The sequence below is a fragment of the Poeciliopsis prolifica genome, unplaced genomic scaffold, assembly GCF_027474105.1.
Source record: "Poeciliopsis prolifica strain line A6 unplaced genomic scaffold, Auburn_PproV2 SCAFFOLD003, whole genome shotgun sequence".
NCBI lineage: Eukaryota > Metazoa > Chordata > Actinopteri > Cyprinodontiformes > Poeciliidae > Poeciliopsis > Poeciliopsis prolifica.
In genome coordinates, this window is record NW_026562378.1 from 15,549,796 (window position 1) to 15,570,535 (window position 20,740).

A 20,740-nucleotide genomic window follows, 5' to 3' on the forward strand; every position below is an offset into this window, starting at 1 on the left:
AATAATGTTTAATGTTCTGTTTTTTTTTCTTCTGTTGACATAGGGACTACAAGGCAGACAGAATAAGGAAAGTTTTGTCCTGAGAGAAAAAAAAAACTTTAAAGATTTTAGACTTTAGCAAGCAATTTACAAATCTTAGACTTTAATTGACAGCTTAATAAAAGATGCAATTGCAATTTTAAATATTTTCAGAAAGAAATTAAGGATTATTAGATTCAATAAATAAGTTATGTACTCACATACATACTCATGCAGAAGACTTTACTATATAATTGCAATCAAATTAGTGCTTTCATTTACTTTTACTCATATATCAATAAGCATATTGGGCTAGACCAAGGCCTCCTGCGGTTAGGACTGAGTGAGAGCGTGAACTGCCTCTTTTGGTTGTCTTTTGGGCTGCAGTCATTACAGAGGACTGGTCATTGAAACAAGAAAAGTAATTTAACAGATTTCACCTTACATCAGTTCAAACAGATGATTGGGAAACAAAAATAATTGTTTTATTGCCTTCAAATTACTTCTTTGGTTTTCTTCTCTCTTATCAGTAATCCTGTGCTCAATGAGGTGAGAAAAAGTGAGTGGAAATACGATAGAAAATATGTTTACAACTAGATTCTTGCAGAAATGATTACATAAACAGTTTTGATGTGCAAAAGAAAATAATATTTCAGCGAGCACAGATGGGGAAAATCTGAAAATTGCACAAATATCTTGAATATGAATCACCTTTGAAAAACTCAATGAAGTATATTGTGGTAGCTATGTTCACTTTTATGTGACTAAAAGAGATTAACTTTACTGATGAAAAATCTAATTCTTGCAAGTTAAACCTTTCACGACAGAAGGCTCACGAACTGGAAGAGTTTTACTTCTGCTTTCAAAAGCGCAATAAATGAAACAATCTTAAGACCTTTTCAGGGTTTAGGATTTGAAATTCTAACACCTACTACTGACAAGATGAAGTGGAATGACTTATTCGCTTTGACCAAAATAACAGCGTTACAGAAAAACAGTGTTAGAACTACCATATGTTTGAACGTGAGAAACAGAGAACGCCTGCAGCCTTTGAAGAGCAGTAAGTCACAGCTGCTTCTGTCATCAAGGTGGCCTTTTTTTTTTGCAGATTCTGAATTTTTCCGTGTAACCGAAGCTGAAACCAGATCTATACTGTCTCCATGCCCCCTCATTGCACCCTTAAGATACACAGAGGGAAAGTCACCAGCCATTTGGTGGCACTCACTGACCTCTGGCTGAGGGAAAGCTGACATTCTCAGCTGGTTTTTTATTATACTTGGAGGTGAGCTACACACAGACGATGATTTTGCATATATTCTCAAATGTTACTAGCTTTGAACATTGTTGCATGAGCAGTTTAAATATTGAATGCGTCCTCAACAGACACATTCATCAAACATCAATTAACATCAGTCACTAGCTTGTATCTGACCCTAGAAGAGTCTTCTTTTATCAACATACAGTTGGCTTGAGTTCACCTCACGTGTCCAAACAGAGAGGCAAGCCTGGGTCTGTTTCTTAAATATCTTACGGATTATGCTGAAGCAGCTTAAAGACTGGGCTTACATGTAAAAGACAGAGTTTGCAGTGGCCTCTCGCTCTGAAAGCTTTCATTCATGACTTAATACTTTCCACCCAAAGAGGAGGGACGTCACTTCAAACAGAAGTAAACACATTTTTCCTGAAGTAGACTGACTTAAATGATGAATGTATATAAAGTAAGGTTCTGTTTGACTGTAAAAAGTGCTCCACTCAGGATTTGTGTGACTGGATGCTTTTATGGACGTTTTCCCTAAAGCCTTACAGACTCTTAACTGAGACCTGCTGTGGCTGCATGAAGCTGCTACTCACTGTGAAGCTCTGTGGGCGGCACGGCTGGGACAGGACAAAGTACTGCACAGCCAGGTTGAGGTAAGCTGTGCGGTAGGAGTCGATCTTCTTGTGACCCTGAATCAGTTTGAACAGCTCCAGGCACATCAGGCCTGCCACTGCTGCTGTCGTTGTGGCGATGGCAGGAATAATCCTTCCAGCAATGCGTTTGCTCTGTGAAAGGAGACAATGAGAAGTTCACTGCCAAGCCTCACCGCAGGCCAAGCAGATAGGTTGGAGAAATATCCAAGGTGTTAATGTGAGTGAATTAAAAAACTGAATGTTATGATTTCACAAAGCATAAATTTGTCCACATGACAGCATGAAGCAAGAGTGAAAGATTTTCCTCTGCAGGAAATGATAACATGGACTTTAGCTACAAAATGCATGAAGAGAGGAATAACCAATCAGAAAAATTGATGATGTTTTGTCTTTTAGTTTTTTATACTTGCTATAACATCAATTGTCCCTGGGGGATAGGAATAAATCTGAATCTGATGTCTGATCACTAAAGCTATTGTGTTTGACCTGGACAGATAAGCAGAGTTTGATACTTCACATAATATGATGCAGAACAAGTGGATACACACAAAAAGATTTGTTTAAAACGTTGTACGTCTTGCTGTCTATGTATCTATGTCACTTTGCGACAAAGAATGCATTTTACTAAATGCATGCTTTTAGAATATTCTCATCATCCAGAAAAAATTCTATACTGAACTTGTAAATCTCCGAAATATATGTAGAATTTTTTTATTTAAATTTTTTAATATCCTGACTACTTACATGGCTAAATACCTCTCGATGTAGTGCTACATTCAGCGTATAAGATACATAAAGACTGTTTCATTTAAGATTTTGCAGATTAATGACACACTGTAAATTATGTCACATACTAACACTAATTTATAGCCTTCAGATCATAAAAATCAGCACAATTGATACTATATATCATATGATCTGATGACTAAGTATGAAGCTATTTTGAAACGAGATGCAGCCTGTGGTAAAGGCTGTGATTACACAGGGCTGGAGGGGAGGGGCAGTGGGTGACTCTCCTTTGTCTCCCCTCACTCAATGACTCTGGGCGCCTCTCTGAGCCTCCATCTGTCTTGGCGGTGAGTGTCTGCAGCAGCAGCTGGAACAAGGCCCAGCTCAGGTGTCACCTTCCAGGCAGCAGGTAAAGTGCCATGATTAGTCCCATTCCAGGAACAATAGGTGGGGAGGCTGTTTTCTACAGCTTCAGGGCAGGTGTGTGAAGCGACAGCTAAAAACGCGCCCACAGGGGAGGAGATGAAGTCTGTCGCTCTGTTTTTCTTTCTCTTTTGTTTCTTTATAATGCTCTGGCAGAAGTCCTGAGTGGTCCTGTTTTCTTTTGCTTTACGTTAGGCTGATGTTTTTATGATGTTATAAAGTTGTCTTCATCAACACTTCTTTCAGGATTTCTAACTGTGTTTAAGCAGCTAATGACCAAATAAAGACTATGAAACTTGATAAACTCGTTGGCCAAGCTGACTTTATGGGATCACTACAAATGTATGAAATGCACAATTTAAATATAGACCTGGTGGCGATCAGCTGCCGGAATGTCGTAGTTTTCCGCTCTCAGGTTGGATGCAGCAACGATGTAGTCCATGTGGAAGTTACTGTCATCATCCTGTAAGAGTTGGGATGTTAATAATATTTCAGTCATAAGGGTTTTAAAAATAATCAATGTTTTTTGTAAAAACAAAACAAAACAAAAAAACATTCGATTATAAATAAATAATTTCTCAATTTCCAAATGAATCAGATCAACCTGATTCCCATTTTATGTGACAGTCCAAGTTCTCCTGCTTTGTGATCTGCCTGTTTCGAGTCCCTGTGGTCACCATGACACAATTCAGTGGGAAAAAGACGACTGCTGTGATTGATGTGAGCAGTGAGATCATGCAGCTCTACAAAAGCTGGGAGGCTGACTGTCACTCCAGGGTCTGTGGTAAAGTTGCTAGCTGGCAACCTGATGCCTCTGGATCTCTCCTCCACACATTCCATCCATCCAGCGCATCAGCAGGGCATGGAGGGATGCTACTGAGAGAGGGGAGTTTGGGAGTTTTGTTTTTTATTCAAGAGGAAATTCAATATACGCATGACTTACCTCATACACCTTTATTACTGAACTAACACAATGTTTTAACAGGAGCTCGTTCAGGCACCCTTTTAAACTTGTGCCAGGTCTTCTATTAATCAGATACGTAATTTTGCAGCACAGCATTCTCAAGGTGGAGCCCGATGAATTGTGTCTTCTGTATTTACTGGCTGGAACCTCTTATAAGGATGTGCAAATGGCCTTAAAATAAAAAAATATGACAGCAGCATTGTCTGACTTTGAAAATAAAGAAAAAAAAATTACCTTTAATTTGACATTTATTGGTACTCATGCTGTAAATATTTCGCACAATGCCTTCTTTGTCAAAAGGCCAGGAATTGGTCTTCTGTAACATTTCACACTGTTGGCACACACAGGAAGCCCAATATTTCAGCTAAATCTCTGTAGATGATCCAGATGTGTCTTAATAGTCTCTACTCTGCAGCTCACTGCTGATTTCAGATTTTGCTTTGGAACCCGAGTTTTCCATAAAAAAAAAAAATTTGTGTCTGGTGAACTATTTCTTAATTCAGTTAGATGCATTGCATAAAGATTCTGCTGAATGATCCAGTCATGATAAATTTTCAGTTTTTTGTTTTTTTTGGCTGATTTGTAATATTTCTTGGGTTAATGACAAACTCAAAACATGCTTAGCACTGAGAATAAGGTGCGTTGTCACATTTATTCCATGTTTCACACAAGACCCATGTAGAGTCTTTCTTTCAGGAAAAACTCTACAATAATAAACCATATCTTAAAAATAGCAAAAGAAGTTATTAAAAAGTAGCTTACATTTTGTTTTATTTCACAATATTTTTTCTTCTTTTCATTGATATTTCTTTTACTAATGAGATGATAGAAAAGGATGTACAGAAGCCTCAATGAGCCACTCCTCTTTAAACATTTCTGTACAAGGAAAGTACCTTGAGGTCTTAGGTCCCTTTTTAAGAGCTTGCACTACAGAAACAAAGAAAATATTGATCAAACAGCACTTTGTAGGGACTTTTTGTTGCCCCTAACTAAAAGTGAAACTGATCAATCGGACACAGAAACAAAGAACTTCTACTTACTACTACACAAAGCAAGACTGCTAAAACATCACACAATACAGAGCTATTTCTTCACTGTGAAATAACTACCACTTCCTTTTCAGGAGGATGAATTCAAACATCCTGAACCTCAGTGAGTGTCTGCATCCGTACAATCATGAATGCCTGAAGGTGGGAGTGTGATTAGAAAGCTGATTCATGCTCTAAACCAGTCCATTTATTACTATCTTCAGAGTTTACCAGAGAAATAATCGCAAAAATAAAAATGGTGTAATTATGTTGTAAAGTGATTTTCAGATGGACTAGTTGCATTAATCTCAGTTGCATTACCATCTTAGATAAAGGTGATACTTTCAGTGTCAACTAAAAGCAGTTGACACTGTGGCTTGCTTTGAGGAAGCACCTGGTTAGCATATAGCTGAAAACATCGTAAAACGTTTACCAGTGTACCGCCAATAAAAGTCTAAGTTTCAAACATTTAGGAAGCTGCCTCAAAAGTAAATACAGTTGAATTTCATAGAAAGTGAAGCAGTTAAACAAGGACAAACTTCAGGAAATACCTAATTCAACACTCAGCTTCTTTTAATGAGCTGCCTGACTCAACTTTTCCTTTTTCCACATTTCTGAAAACAGGAAGGAAATCTCCAAAACATCTGCCTCCGCTCCAAGTCAACATATTCTGTGTGAAGACACGACACAATTGAGCTCTGTCTTAATGAATGGTCAAGCACTGGCTAAGATTCAGCTCTCCGAGGCTCAAAGGATGTTGGAAAAAGACACGATATGAAAGCACCTATAGATTTAAATGTTGCTCCCTGCTAAGGCTCAGTCACCATGCTGTCACCACCTGCAGCCTCTCTGAACTGTGCCGCAGAGCTATCATTATACCCACCAACGTACCTTCTCAAAGTCAATGGGGGACATCTGACCTGCGCTCTTCAATGAGGACAACTTTCCTTTCAGCTCCTCAAGTTGGGCTTTGTCTGCAGAGGAAATAAAAAGAGGCTGAAGACTCAGGAAGATTACATTAGATGGCAGACACAAGTTAAAAGATCGGAAGCTAACTTACCAGCGTCATCACCCTTTTTTTTTCTGTCCTCCTCCATTTCCTTGTCAGTGAGGTGAATTTTTACAGAGGACTTTGGACTAAATGGTGGAACTGAGACTTTCTCTAAGGCATTTTTGATTGCAGCACAGTCTCTTGTCCCTTGGATCCCATAAATCTGCCCATATAGGTTGGCTGCTGCCACCACATACTCCATGTGGGTTGCCTGAACACAAAATTCAAATGCAAACACCAAATAGTAATAACAATATGACCATCTACTTTGTAGTGTCTTGTTCCTGCTTTGCTGTCAAAATAGCCATAACGACTGAGACCAACATGATGTGATACCGTTTTGGATTGAAAATATTTGTTGAGAACATCCCACAGATGAGGTCTCGGGAATCTGGAGGAGCAAGTATAAACACTTCAAACTTGTTTTTATAATTTTGAAACCTTGTGTGAACCATTGTTTCTTTACATGGTGAAAGAGGCTGCAAGCACTATTGGAAAGTATCAACAGCACTTCTCTTTTTCCACATTTTGTCATGTTACTGCCTAACATAACAAACAACTTTATTCCAAATTGTGTTAAGGTAATCTCTTTCCTCAACTTTCTACACACAAATACTACATTATGACAGTGGAAAAAAAAATTACATTTTAGATAATTAATTATTTTTTGAATAGAAAACGTACCACATGTCAACTCCTAAACCTTTTTAAGGTTTTAATGCATAATGCATATAATCAAGAATTGAGACTATTGAATAAATTTGCCTTGACAGTAATATTGTTGATGTCCGATTAACAAAAAGGTGAAGAGGGAGAAGAATGGCATTGAGGGAATACCTTAAGGCTTTCCTTAAGGAAAAAACAGGAAGTGGTTGTTACTCAAACTCCAGATTTAGTCTTTGCAACACCCATAGTTTTGCAGAAAATGTGTTTCTGAATCCTGTCACTTCACATTAAGGTACAACACTCACTTCTGTTCAGTCATAACAACAGCTGTCAGCAGTAAAATGCTGTTTCAGCACCTACTGATCACACGTTTGTTCACATTTTTAGTATTTTGGTTGCTGGCAGTCCACTATTTCCACTGAGCATAAATACTGTTGCCGGTTCATAGCAAGACAAATAAGCAATTTGGTTAACAAGGGTATCGGTGTAAGAGATCAGGAGATCATTATTTTTTACTGTGCATTTGTAGCCTAGATGATAACTTTAAGGGCACTATCAGACAAGATAAAGAAGGGATGTGAACCGCTTTCAAAAAACACTGGTACTTTTCCTTTACATTCATCAGTTAGGTGCCTTGTATTGGATCAAACTCTACTCACGTTGTTAGGGTCAAATGTCAGTGGATGAGGGCATCTCTTGGATCCAGACCAAAAGGGTAAACCATTAGAGGTCAACTAAAAAGGAAAGGAAGCAGGAGAAAATCTCTTTATCACAGTGATGAATGGCTGTGAAATCATGGTGGATTTAGGTTATTGGTCATTCACTTCAGTGCAAAGCACCACAAACCATTCCAAAAGGTCAGGAAGCTGTCAAATCTTCTAGATTCAGGGGCATTAATGCCTGAAATTTCCATGGTTTCTACATAATTTTTGTCAAATGTTGAGCCTTTCCAGGTTCAAATTTCCAGAGTTGCCTGATTTTCTCATGTACAAATGTAAATGTTGACCAATTCCAGTTCTGTCAGAAAGCGTTTGCTCATTTCTCGAATTTGCCATTCGTCACAGTCAAAAGGCAAACTTCTGAGTGTGGCAAAAGTTTGCCGCAAGAATCTGAATCATTACATCTCATATTTTAGTATAAGATAAAGATAACTTAAGTAAATATAAAAAGGAGTTTTCAAATTGTGATTTTCTTCATATTCCTGAAGCTACAAATTATATCGTTATCAGGTATAAGGTATGGCAGCTTTGATGTTGCCAAATGGTCCACAAGTGGAGACAGAGCAAGTGTCTTCCTGGTTGTTCTAGTTTTCACATTTTGATTTTTATTTTGATTCACATCCCTTGTTCTGTTTCTTTGTCTTTTAAGATGTGTATATTTCATAGAAGGAAAACCCTAAATTTTGCTTCCACTTTCACATGTAAACATGATGTTTCTGCTTTTGGTCTCTGCAACAGACATTTTCAACATAAAATACATGAGAGGGAGTGTAGCTTATTGCTAATCGTGTAGTAAAAATCATAAACTGGAGCTTTAAAATCTTGCTTGATACTTTGTCAAAAGGCCTTCAGGCTGAAAGTAAAGACTTCTGACCAGTAGAAGCTGCTACATCCTGTCTGTTTATCTATGACCAGTAAATGTCACGTTGGAAGTTGACAGATAACTGACATCAGTGACCTTATCATAGTTCCTCAGAAAGTCTGTGGTATTGAGCGATGTTCCACAAGAACAATGGAACTACAACTGTTGCATCATTTAAAGGTGGAAAAAAGAGAACAATATACCCTAATCAGCAATAACTACTGTTTGCAGGACTAGGTTTTGTAATTATTACACAAAACAATAAATATATGAAGCCAGAAAACTTCTGCTTTTCTAAAGAGACGTTCTGGAAATCGTCTCTCTAGACGCTTTTTTTGAGTAGAAAGATATCTACTCAAATATTTTTCCTAATATTTGAGTAGATATTAGGAAAGAAAAAAAAAAGAACAGTCAGAGGAATTTCCATAACTGTGCACGACATTGTGGTAGCACGACATGGCCAATTGCAGAAACTGGGGGTCAGAAACTGGCCTTAGTGAGGATTTGTTTGCGTTGATACCAATCTGTCACCCCGCCCTTCACACCAGTGTGACATCAATCTGTCTGCATGTTTCAACCCCTCAGAATCCCTTTGAGACCTCTAAGGTATTTATCAGTGCTGGTTTTTCACTGGTCTACTCATATAAGAATAAATACAACACCAATTGTGTTGTTTTTGGACGTTTTCCGTTTAAATAACTAACACAGACAGTTGGCGTAAACCACAACAGCGCCCCTGTGTGTCCTTCAACATTAATTGCAGGTTTATGACGTTTGACTGTAAGGTTGTTTTAAACCCAGGTGGGATTTTACCTCTTCCGGAGGGAAACAGTGCAGAAGCTGGCGGATATCGTTGTTGTACAGAGTCTCCCACTTGCAGCGTGCCCAGGCCACACAGTCCTCCCAGTTTTTTGGACGGTGGCCTCCAGCCTCCATCTCCTGAAGGCTGACGCATACACCTCCTAAGATCTCCAGGGCCTCAGCATCCCCATGAGTGAGAGTCCGCTCTATGAAATTTGGATCGCTACAGGATCCAGTAGCAGCTTTTAATAACAGACTTACAGTTCACAAAAGTACAAGTGTCTGAATATTGATTAGGCAACCATTGTTTGGTATTTTACGCTTCTTTCCATTAAAGAAAAATGGCAACCAGAAAGCTACCCTGGTCTGTGTGGGGAAATGGATGGAGCTAAAGGCAGGGACATACTGAAAGGGGTTCACCTTCCAGCAAATCAATAGAACTAAATATACAACCAGAGCTACAATGGTTTAGATGAAAGCACGTTCATATTAGAATGGACCAGTCAAAGTCCAGAATACAATACTGAATTTGTGGGAAAAATTAAGGAAAAATTGATCCTCTCAGGTAATTTCCAAGCACTCACCAGACAGAAGGCATTTTTTTCATTCTCTTATTCTGAGTCATATCCATCGTAAGTCAGTGTTTGCTTAACTCGTAGGAATGCGGATCAGTGCTTCTCTAAAATCTCATACTAATTCATGAAATGGCTAATTCACTTCTGAGTTATTAACATGTTCCAACTCATGCTCTTCCTGCCACCTTGTATGCATCATGATGATGGGGGATATTTCCCCTTTTAAACAAAAACGTGTCTGAACAGGAACTTTCAGAGTCATACTTCTGCATGTAGCAGCAAGTGGGACAAAACATATGAGTTAATTTCCATGACCTCATATATGATGAGTCACAAATCGCTGGACAATGAAACGTGGATGACCATCCACAGGAGAAAAAACAAGTCCAGAAGGTTTTATTTGTACAATGGAAAATACCAAAGTTTTCTAATCTGTATCTTTCGGTTTCTATTGGAGTGAGTGTGTAAACACCTGGGAGTCCCAATGGATCAAATCAAATCTCACCAAAACAAACAGAGAGACATTTCAAACATGTCTGGATTAGAAAGGCTCAAAGCTCACACAGAGTTTGGGTCTTGAAGCTCACCACTCTCACTGATTATTTGCTCTGGTATTTTGCTTTGTGATAAACTCAGTACATCAGGTGTTATTTGTAAAATAAGCTAAAAAATACTGATAAATCATGAAAGAAATACAACTGTAAAGAAGACAAACTATTTCACAGTTTGTATGACAGTTTGATGAGTCAATATTGTTTTGAACTACAATTTACTGCAAATACAATTCCTTGAGGGAATGTCTACACAGGTCTAGAGATAGTGAAATTCATTCAGTTCTCAATTTTAAAATCCTGTCTTTTGAATATTCATCAATTCTTAACTGCATTTAGGCATTTAAAGTGTATTAATTAACCCATAAATTAATCTAGACTTTTCCATTATTGCTCTGGTTGTATGATTAAGTTCAATGTCCTTCTAGAGGGTAAATGTTCATCTCAAATCTTTAACATTCTCCAACAAGATTTATCTTTTCCAGGATTTTCCTGGATTTAGTCACAAATGCCTCACCGATTACATTTGTCATGACTGTCAAGGCTGTCCCTTGGTATGATTGCTGTTTTGTCACACTCGTTCTACACAGTTGGACTCTATTTACTAATTAGATTTTTTCTAATCAATAGAAAATATTTACATGGTAACAGTAGATTTTATTTCGGGGCATCAGAGTAAAAGTCCCACTTTTAAGACAACCATGTAATTTTGCTTCCAATTCACAATTGTGCACCACTTTGCGCTGATCGATAAAATGAAACTAATGTTTGTGGTTGTAATGTGATAATGTTGAAAATCTCACATTTCAGTCGGTTTAATGAGTTTGGTAAAAATGTACTTCCATGTTATTGTAAAAGAATTAGGAAGATGACTGAACCCAATTTGAGCAATTAGCTTGTTTTGAACTTAAATTAGAGCCGACGAAGGTGAAGTTTTGCCTCACCTCAAGAAGAGATTCACATTTTCAGGTGTTTGTTTAAACAGTCCTTCAAACTGGTCTCTGGCCCACTGAAACAGAAACACGTTGACACAGTTGTAGTTTGACTGTTATTCACCTGGACACATAACTTTTCACTTTAATGAAGTCAAACACAAAGTGAAGGAGCTCAGTAGGTACTTGTAGTGTGTGCTCAATTCGGTGTGGGAAGTTCTTCAGAGTGCACAGCGGGATGGCATTTCCGGAGCTCGACTTGCCCGGTCCGTAAGATTCAGTCAGATGAGGCACCACCACCAGAGTGTGACCTTTGCTTCCTAAAGTTCCCCCCTCCAGCATCGGCTTCTGGTGCAGGACGCAGCGCTTATCGAGATAAACCCCTAGGAGCCCACAAAGAAAGGATCGACCATTTTAAAGTGTATTTTCACCATATTGTGTCAATGAGGGATTGATCTCATAATGCTGATAGCCTTTACTAGCTTCCACGTTATCAAGGGCTGCAGCCACTCCATCCAGGCCCATGAAGAAGTTGTAGTCGTACACGCCCTCGCTGTCAGGGTCCAGTCGGTTCTGGTGAGCGGTGATTTTGATCTGGGGGTTCATCTCTGCCACCGCTTTGGCTGCAACCTCAGATTTGGGTTTCTGTTTGGGGAGACAAAAGCATATAAGATATGCGTCTGTCAGACAATAAAAAGAGAAAATGAAGAACTTAGTGAAGATCTCATTTGGGTATTTTTACATATGAGTTAGATAATATGAAAGAAATCCCATCAGACAATTTTAACAGTGAAAACTGGTGACTTTTCCTCTTAATGTGGGTTAAACTAGAGCAATCACACAACCCTGTACATGTCAGGTTCTTAAAGAAAACACTGAATTTTGTGTTACTTCTCACCCCAATATCCTTGGATCTGAACAAAAACTGCCGATTCAGGTTGGATCTTTCAATGTAGTCCATGTCCGTTACAGTGATGCGGCCTTCTTCTCCAGCTCCGAGCCCAATAAGAGCAAAGTTTTTAAGCAGTTCACAGCCGATAGCACCAGCTCCAACCTTAAGAAACAAACAAAATATTCCCCACGTCTTTTAAACATTATCAACATATTAACTCATCTTCATTGTGATCTTTTATGCTCCTGACAATGCAGGAAATTATTTTACTCAAAGTTACATTATGAAATGTTGTAGAATGTTGTATTTCATTACTACAGTGTACCTCTAGTGCAAGTCTTTCAAGCTTTGCCTGCCAATAATTAATTTGACCATTTGAATTTGCTTATAAATATTTAGACATATATTTAAAAGTATAACTATGACAGAAAGAGAAGACTGGGAAAAATATAGTTTGATTGCAACTTAATTGCAATATGTTCCTAATATTCTGCAGCCCTGATTTAATTCATTACTGATATGTCAGGGTCAACTCTTACAGTGAGTAAAACCCTAACTAGCACACAACATCCTCTTTGAAAATAAAACCGAGCATGCAGCCCATGAGTAGCAGGAAATGTAACGCCTTCACAGGAACCAGAGGTAGGACTGAGCCCTTTTAAGTGACCTCTATAGCAAAAGGTTCTCCCTGCCAGGAAGTGAATCCCATTTTCTGTACGCGTCATCATTCACTCAGGAGATCAAAGTATAGCACAAATAGGTTTTGGGCATTCCCCAAGTAAAGTCTGCCCTCTGCTGGACATCTTACCATGAAATACTTTTGTTTCAGAAGCTTCTGCTGAAACTCTGATCCAAAGACAACGATCTGCGCGTCGTATCTTGTGCCTTTCTATCAGAGAGATAAAAAGAAGAGCTTAAATCGCAGAGCAATCGTCAATCAAAACACATTGATCTACTGACAAAGTTAGTGGGTCAGCAAGATTTAAATTAAAGCAATCATTTCACATACTGATGAAAATGAGCTCTCTTGCAGACGACTTTCAGCTTCAGGAAGACATTCCAGGGCATCAAAATAAATCCACTGTTGGAGAGGGGTAAATTTCCCACTGGATGCCTGCAGAAATATTTAAAGAAGTCAAAAAAGTTGAGATCGAATGTGTAAGGGTACATGGATCAGTCACAAACAGATAAGCATCAATCAATCTGTCAAAGATTTTAACCTTTTTCATTACATGCAAAAAGACTTAGAACTGCAACAAGTTTTAGTTCATAAACACATTAATAAACAGCATTTACTGTCATTTAGCTGAAATAAGTGCAAAATCAAACAAATGTGGGAGTGTGTAATTTCACAACTGGTCAAACCTCAATTAAAATCAGAAGTTGGTATCTGCCAGTAAAGAGCTTGATTGATGCATCGCTAGCCACAATTTACTTGAGTCTCTATATCAGATGCCACAGATTTGAGCTGAGCTGTTTTAGTATGTCGAGGTTTTGCAACATGGAGCAACAAGGTAAAAAGATGAGAGTTTAATTCATGATGTTTGACTTCACCTTGATAACTTCCTGAGCAGCCAGGCCTCCAAAGAAAGCGTTCATGGGAGCCAAATCTCCCCGGGCGGTGTACGAGAAGATCCTCACTGCAGCTTCATCAAGTTCTTCCAGTTTTGCAACTGAATTCAACTTGTTCACGATGTCAAGCAGCAAATCTGCATCTGTCTGTATGAGTTAATGAACAGTTATAAAGAGTGAGTTGTAACAACCAGGTAAGTTACATTATACGGGGATGTGTAAGAGTATTTGACTCCTTGCAAATTTCTTCTGATTATTGTTCATTCAAACTTGTTAAAGAAAGTACTTTTAAAATTAGGCAAATAATCTGAGTTAATACAGCTATAGTTTTTAGTTTTTTACAGCAATGTCATTCTGTCATCACAGAGCATTTGTACTGACCTGTGACCAAGGAAGAGGGAGCCGCTGCTCTCTCTTTACAAAGCTGTGGAGGGCTTGGAAGGCCAGGTGCAAAGTGTTATGTCTGGATATTTTTCCGTAGTCATTCAAAATGAGTAGCTGATGGTCGTTAAGAGCCTCACTCAGTGGTTTCTGCAACGCATGTTGTTAATATTTTACCTCCTGGGGGGAACATTTCTTTTTAAAAGGTAATCTTGGAACAGTCAACACCTACAAAATTCAGCGTGAGAGGCTGTTTAACTTCAGTCACCACTCCACCTCGTTCATAATCGGAAAAGCTGGAAGTGTCACAGATGCTGAAGGAATACGGACCTGGTGATCGAGGTGACAAATAAAACACAGACAGAAACATAAAGAGCATTTTACTTTGGTCCTCTCCTGAGGGTTAGGCATGTGAAGAATAACTCAGTAGTATCATGAGGCTACTTATGATACTACCGACTATTTTCTTAATTAAGAAAATAAAAAGCATGTCAAAGTGTTTTTAGTTAAGCAACACCAACCGCAGACTTTGATCTCCATAGGGGCCATACTGTTGAGTTCTGCCATGCCTTGGACCTCAGAGAACATAACCTTAGTGCCGTCAAAAAGTCCGTGTTTCTGGTCATCTGCACAGATGACAACTCCAGGATTGTCCTGAAATAAATGCCAACAAATCGAAAAAAAATATTCTAAAGATAAATGGTCATAAAAGTATTATTTTAGCACATTTTAGGTCCACTGTGTCACTCTAACAAAATATTAAAGTTGAATTGTAAAATTATAAAAATTATTGAATATAAAGTATATTTACAGTTTGTCAAATGGTACATCAAACATGATGTTGTGTTACACAATTAGCAACTGCAATTGCTAAAAATATAAGGCCATTTTTACCTTAGTGATTCGGTCAATCATCAGTGATGTGGGCATCTCTCCATCCCGATCCAAGACCTCAAACTGCTCTCCAAAATCACAGAACAACTGGCTGCAAGTAAATATCTAAATTTACGCATCCTTCATCAACATTGTATCCAATTCACTGCACACTGTATGCATGTACCCGCTTACCCACAGAGCCCTTTTGTGTCTGCGACTATAAACTTAATTCCATGTTTATGGCAGAACTCCCCAAAACGCTTCTGATCATCCAGCGAGGAGTCAGTGAGGACTACCACCTGGAAGAATGACAAGTGTTAAGCTGTGAGTTAAACAGATGAAGATACTTTAATTTGTTTAAAGATGAAAGTAATTTCTCTGCTCATTATTGTTACAGGTGAGGAAGTTGAAGTCTTTATGCACCATCAGTGAATGTATGAAACAACACCTGGTATTTTTGAAGAAGGTCTTCATTTAGTGGTCCGGCGTGTGCTGACACACGCACATGTGGATTCAACGCAGTCAGCTGTGGGATGGACGATGTGGCTCGGTTCTGACCAAGATCAGACTCATGCAGAAAAAACTGAATGTATAACAAAACGATGAAAATAAGATGGCTTCAGTGTTTCAGATTTAACATTCATCTCCCAATCCCTGATTTTGCTCTGTTCTCAGACAAATAAAGGAAAATGTTCACACTGACATTTCCTGTAACTGAACTGAAATGGTTTGTGTGTAAATTATTGTGAATCTGACTGGATAGTAGCTGAGATATTTTGGACAACATTTGGATCTGAATCAAAATGAAGTGGGCTGAATTTAATTGGATCTGAATCTTACTGCATTATAATTGGCTTGAAAAGAAATGTATATAATTTGATCTAAATTTGACTGCATAACTATTACATGCTAGTGAACAGATTGCGATCAAGACATCATCACAATATGACACAAAATGTGATAAAACATGACTAAAAACAGCATAGAGGTGTGAATAAATGAATAAATACAATAGCACCTGCCTCTCCATGAGACTGGCTTAGAATTTTGTAAGGCTACATTATATTACAACTCAATCTGGAGTGTACCTAATTGAAAAATAACACCATTTATTACAGCTCTGTTGACCTAGTCTATTTTTTTATATAACTAAATTAAATTGGCAACAATTCAATTTCAGTCTTGTAGTCAGGTGTTTGATGATTTGATCTGAATTTAATTGAATTTACCGGAATTTAATCAGACTTCAAGTTCTTTAAAACTGGGATTATTGTAACTGAATGGGAACGTGTTGTATAGAACTGGATCTGAAAACCTTATGGGCCTGTCTGGTACGTTGTCATAAATGAAAGTAAAAGTGGGATTCAGTCATTACCATTTTCCTTGAAACGTATCTTCTTTTATGTGTTAAACTAAATTATCAACCTTTATGGAAGAACAGGAAATTTGACAAATATATTTTTCAGATCTACCATTTCATCCACTATGATATTGAATACTGACAGGTATTCAAAAATGCATAGTGATCAGGTGTGGCAAGTCAACGCCCAAGCAGGAAGTTCTCTACTTTTCCAGATTTGTATTAAATGTATTTATCCCAACAGCCAGCAGATATTACCTGTGAGGACAGGTCAGACCACTCCGCCTGACCCTCATCCTGAACAGTGACAGACTTCACTCCAGACAGGATCACATTCTTGGCTATTTCCACTCCCAGCCCCTTCATGCCTGCAATGAGGACCTCAGCTGTGCCCATCCGGCGCATCGCCTCATGTCCCAGAACATACCTGTGCCAGAAACCAAGCAGAATAATAATGAGCTGAGTACTTTTGTTAAAGTCTCCCAATAAACAGCAGTGTTGTGACTTACAGCTGTCGGGAGTAGAATCCCTCATCGATTTCACCGGCTCCTGCCATGTTCACCACTCAGTTTTCCCGTCTGAAACAAAACAACGTGACTTTACAGGGAAGGGAATGAAAAGCTGGATTAAAGGCGAGCAGGTAACCCAAACCAGGAACAGATCAAAGTCTGAAGGTCTGACCTGAGAGCAAATGACCGGAGTTTAAAACTACCGGTATTTCACTTTCGTTTCAGTTGATTCCCTCCTCAGTGACTTCACAAAAAAACAACATATAACAAATCCTTCCTTTGTATGTTGGCCACTAGGGGGCGGATCAGGACTTCTAATAAGAATCAAGACATGATGACTTTTTTGTTTTTACTAATGAAATAAAATATCAGGCCTCATTTCATTGGAGCTATTTCCTTGAAGAAGGATGTGTCTCTGTGCTTGACTTAAATCAGAATAATCTGTACTGTTTCCAGATACCAGGCAAGTTCAAAGTCCAACTACACCGAGTTTAAGATAAGACGTCACCAAATGTCTTCTCTACTTCTCAGTAAATTTATTAATGCAGTTTTTGAGTTTTATTTAATAAATAGCATTTAGATGTTTAAACGTTGCTAAATTTGGAAAAGAGATGTTATGGATCAGATTTGAACTGTTCAGACACATTAAATCTATTAATAAACCAAAATGCCACTATCTTGAAAAGATTGTCAACCTGACCTCAGAGAAACTAATGCATGGTTTTATTTTGAGAAAATTAGACCAAATTTTCTTTAGCTGACTGAAAGAAAATCAGTGAAAGTCAGAATCTTCACTAACACCATGAAAATGGCATACCTGTCCTTTTATTATTGTGCTGCCTTCATGTTTATAGGAGGATAGATTTTAAAATCCTCTTATTGGTGTATAAAGAAATATGTTCAACCTCAAAACCTACTTTATCAGTTTATTCCTGAATGTTATTAATTATTCCCTTAAAACTTGCATTCTAACATTTCTTTTTTATGTACATCCCAATGCAATCATCATTCATGTATTCTTAACATTTTTTTTTTTTCAAAAAGTTTATCAGGCTTTCAGCAGAAAGTCAGGCCTTGACACATCGAACACATGACACAGCAGCTGTGTACTCCAGGGAAACCAAGCTGTCTGTTTTCATTTATGAAGTAAAAATAACTCTATGTAATAAGGGTGATTCAAACAGCCTTCAAATCTCAGTTTTCTAGACCAAAAGAAGCACAGCACACACAAAGATTTTTTGACATAGCCTGTCAGTAGAGTTGTCTCACAGGTTTTAAGTTATTTTTCTACAACAGAGGGATTTGCCCAGCCATACGTTGGTTGCTAAAGAGAGAGAACTCTGATAGAGAGCAAAGAGGGAAGACAAGCATAAGCATCAAAGGAGCAGAGATGGCTGTCACCCGTGCAACAAACAAGACAACAATAGCTCAGCTATGACATTGCTGATATAACTTGAACTATGTTATTATTGGGACTTTGAGTAGGTGGAGACTGTCACATTGTTTTTGGGGGGGAAGTTGTGTTGCATCTTGGTGTGGATAGTGAGAAATCAGTGCTTTAAGTTGGAGAATATTCTGATCTCTAAACTTGTTAATGTATATTGAGTCACACTTACTAAGTGACTGAAGCTATGCTTATGGTGACACAAAGTCAAAGGTCAAGTCAAAGTTTATTTCTAGTTCCCAAAGTTTTGGGGAGTTTGATTAATAACGTGTTACCTTATTGGAGTGTTATGGCTGACTAACATTTTAAAAGCAATCTTGGCTAATGTAGTGAAGCCACACTTTCAATTTTCATTCTCCATTAGTTGCAGACGGTGAAATAATTTTTGGTCAATTTCATAATAAAGTGGATAACAATAATTCATCACTACAGACAATTCTAAATAAGTGTCAGCAGATCTGGAGGGGATGTTTAGTATGTCTTTGATGGAAATAACAGTCATAACATTATTGCTTAAATGGTTGCTAATTTGATCCCTCTGATAGAACCAAATGTACAAAAGAAAACTTGCCCTATGAGTCTATAAGAGTTGCAAAATGAGAAAACATGATACTTCTCGGTCAATTTGTAAAATTAGAAGGAGAGAAAATGAGACCAACAAAAAACGTCAATGTCTTAGAATAAGACTCTTCCCTGTATGTCTGATGTCTGCCAGTGTTGCTTCCCTCAGCGTGTGTGAAGGAGTCTGTGACAGGAAGATCTGCTCAAAGTATCACCAGTTTCACCCAGGAGGTATGAGAAATTGTTTTGATTGACATGAACCCAGCCACCATCCTTCACCCATTATAGCCCAGTGGAAAGAACTGGCCTTCCTGACAAGCCCTCTGTGTTTTGTTTTGTTTTGTTTTGTTTTCACTGTCCTGCATATGCACCACACTGTGATGTTTGCACATTTATAAAGAAATTCACTGAATTGGAGTTGAAGTTGCTTTACTAGTTAAGTCATACGAAATGCTGCTCATACAGTAATACATGGTTACAATCTGCCTCTGGATGTTCTCTGTTCTCTACAACACACCTGTGCACTTGCATCTCAGTCTTTTCTCTGGTGCATTCACTGACAGTCTGTAACATAAATGTATAAGCACCACTGGTAAGATTACACACCCCAGCAGCTCTCCTACTTCCACTGTGTTAAAAATGTTTCATGACTTTAAAATATTCAGATTTCTCAACATAGTCAGCAAGATGACCCTGTGCTTTTTTTTTTTGTCTTTGTTTTTCCAACACGTTTTGTTTGTGGACCAGTCTAGAACACTGCAAAAGTGATAACCAAAGTCAATGCCAAAGCTATTTTATTTACAAACATTTAAAACTTACAAGTTACACAACAGTAAAATAAATCAAACAAAACAAATACAGTAAAAAGATTCAAACAGAAATAGTTAAATTTCAAAAGTAGTTTGTCTGATGTGTAAAGTTGTTCCCCAAAATGAGGCCCATCACAGCAACCATGACTCTCCCATGGGTTCATGGGCGAGTCAGCCTTTCATCTCTGAGAATTATGGTGTTAAGATTAATTCATGTAATCCATAGCCAACAAAGTCAGATATTTTAATACTCTGAAGAAACAAATGCTTACATTTTGACAGCCAAATGATGTGAGTTCCACCTTCCTCAACCACCAATGAAAAAGACGAACTCCCTGTTTCAGACCACCCAGTTTTTAAAACAGTACAGCCTACTTCTTATTAAAAGTGGTGGAGACAAAATGTATACTTTCTGTATGCACACACACATACGCACATGCATGCACGCACGCACCCCCCCCCACACACACACACACGCACACACCCACACACACACACACACCCCACACACACACCCCACACACACACACACACACACACACACACACACCCACACACACACACACACAAACACACACACACGCACACACACACACACCCACACACACACACACACCACACACACACACAACACACACACACACACACACACACACACACACACACTCTTGGCTAAATTAAATCTCTAGAAAACAAATAAATACATATTTACACAAGCCAGCCCCCTCTCTCCTGTCAATGTTTTTTTCCCCAGTGAGGTTGATTGAGCGTACCTGTTCCTTATCAGTACCACTTGTGGGTGCACTTCCATGGAAACACGTGACAACAAGGTGACCTATAAGAAATCCTCTTTAAATTATGATCTGTATCTCTATAGAGATACAGAAACCATTATCACGTAAACCATATGTTTAAGTGATGAGTTGCCAGAATTCTTGCCAACACAACTTCCTGCAAAACTCTTTCACATCGGTTTTTTGTTTTTCATTTTGCTGACATTTGAGTGCATCAACTGATGAAGTTATTCTGACATGGAAGGAAACTGACAATCCTAATGTGGGATGAAATGAGGAACAGACACAATTGGAACTTTGCATTCAACAATG

General features: G+C 38.3%; 1 protein-coding gene across 2 annotated transcripts in view; it reads right to left on the bottom strand.

Annotated features, from left to right (window-relative positions):
• The window catches only part of uba7 (ubiquitin-like modifier activating enzyme 7), a 29,830-nt gene extending 12,748 nt beyond the window's left edge, over positions 1–17,082 (bottom strand). The window contains exons 1-22 of one of the 2 annotated variants that reach the window (XM_055027509.1): positions 16,993–17,082; positions 16,821–16,889; positions 16,570–16,738; positions 15,400–15,534; positions 15,144–15,250; positions 14,970–15,060; positions 14,597–14,729; positions 14,308–14,405; positions 14,076–14,225; positions 13,677–13,841; positions 13,132–13,236; positions 12,931–13,011; positions 12,129–12,284; positions 11,710–11,875; positions 11,417–11,613; positions 11,243–11,307; positions 9,185–9,395; positions 7,450–7,524; positions 6,134–6,335; positions 5,965–6,047; positions 3,452–3,544; positions 1,870–2,061 (exon numbers count right to left, since the gene is read on the bottom strand). In XM_055027509.1, coding sequence (XP_054883484.1) covers positions 1,870–2,061; positions 3,452–3,544; positions 5,965–6,047; positions 6,134–6,335; positions 7,450–7,524; positions 9,185–9,395; positions 11,243–11,307; positions 11,417–11,613; positions 11,710–11,875; positions 12,129–12,284; positions 12,931–13,011; positions 13,132–13,236; positions 13,677–13,841; positions 14,076–14,225; positions 14,308–14,405; positions 14,597–14,729; positions 14,970–15,060; positions 15,144–15,250; positions 15,400–15,534; positions 16,570–16,738; positions 16,821–16,867 — 2,721 coding nt within the window. In that variant the 5' untranslated portion in view covers positions 16,868–16,889; positions 16,993–17,082. Of the gene's footprint in view, positions 1–1,869; positions 2,062–3,451; positions 3,545–5,964; positions 6,048–6,133; positions 6,336–7,449; positions 7,525–9,184; positions 9,396–11,242; positions 11,308–11,416; positions 11,614–11,709; positions 11,876–12,128; positions 12,285–12,930; positions 13,012–13,131; positions 13,237–13,676; positions 13,842–14,075; positions 14,226–14,307; positions 14,406–14,596; positions 14,730–14,969; positions 15,061–15,143; positions 15,251–15,399; positions 15,535–16,569; positions 16,739–16,820 lie in introns of both variants that reach the window. The other variant, XM_055027507.1, reaches the window with a different exon arrangement.
• Positions 17,083–20,740: the final 3,658 nt, after the last annotated feature.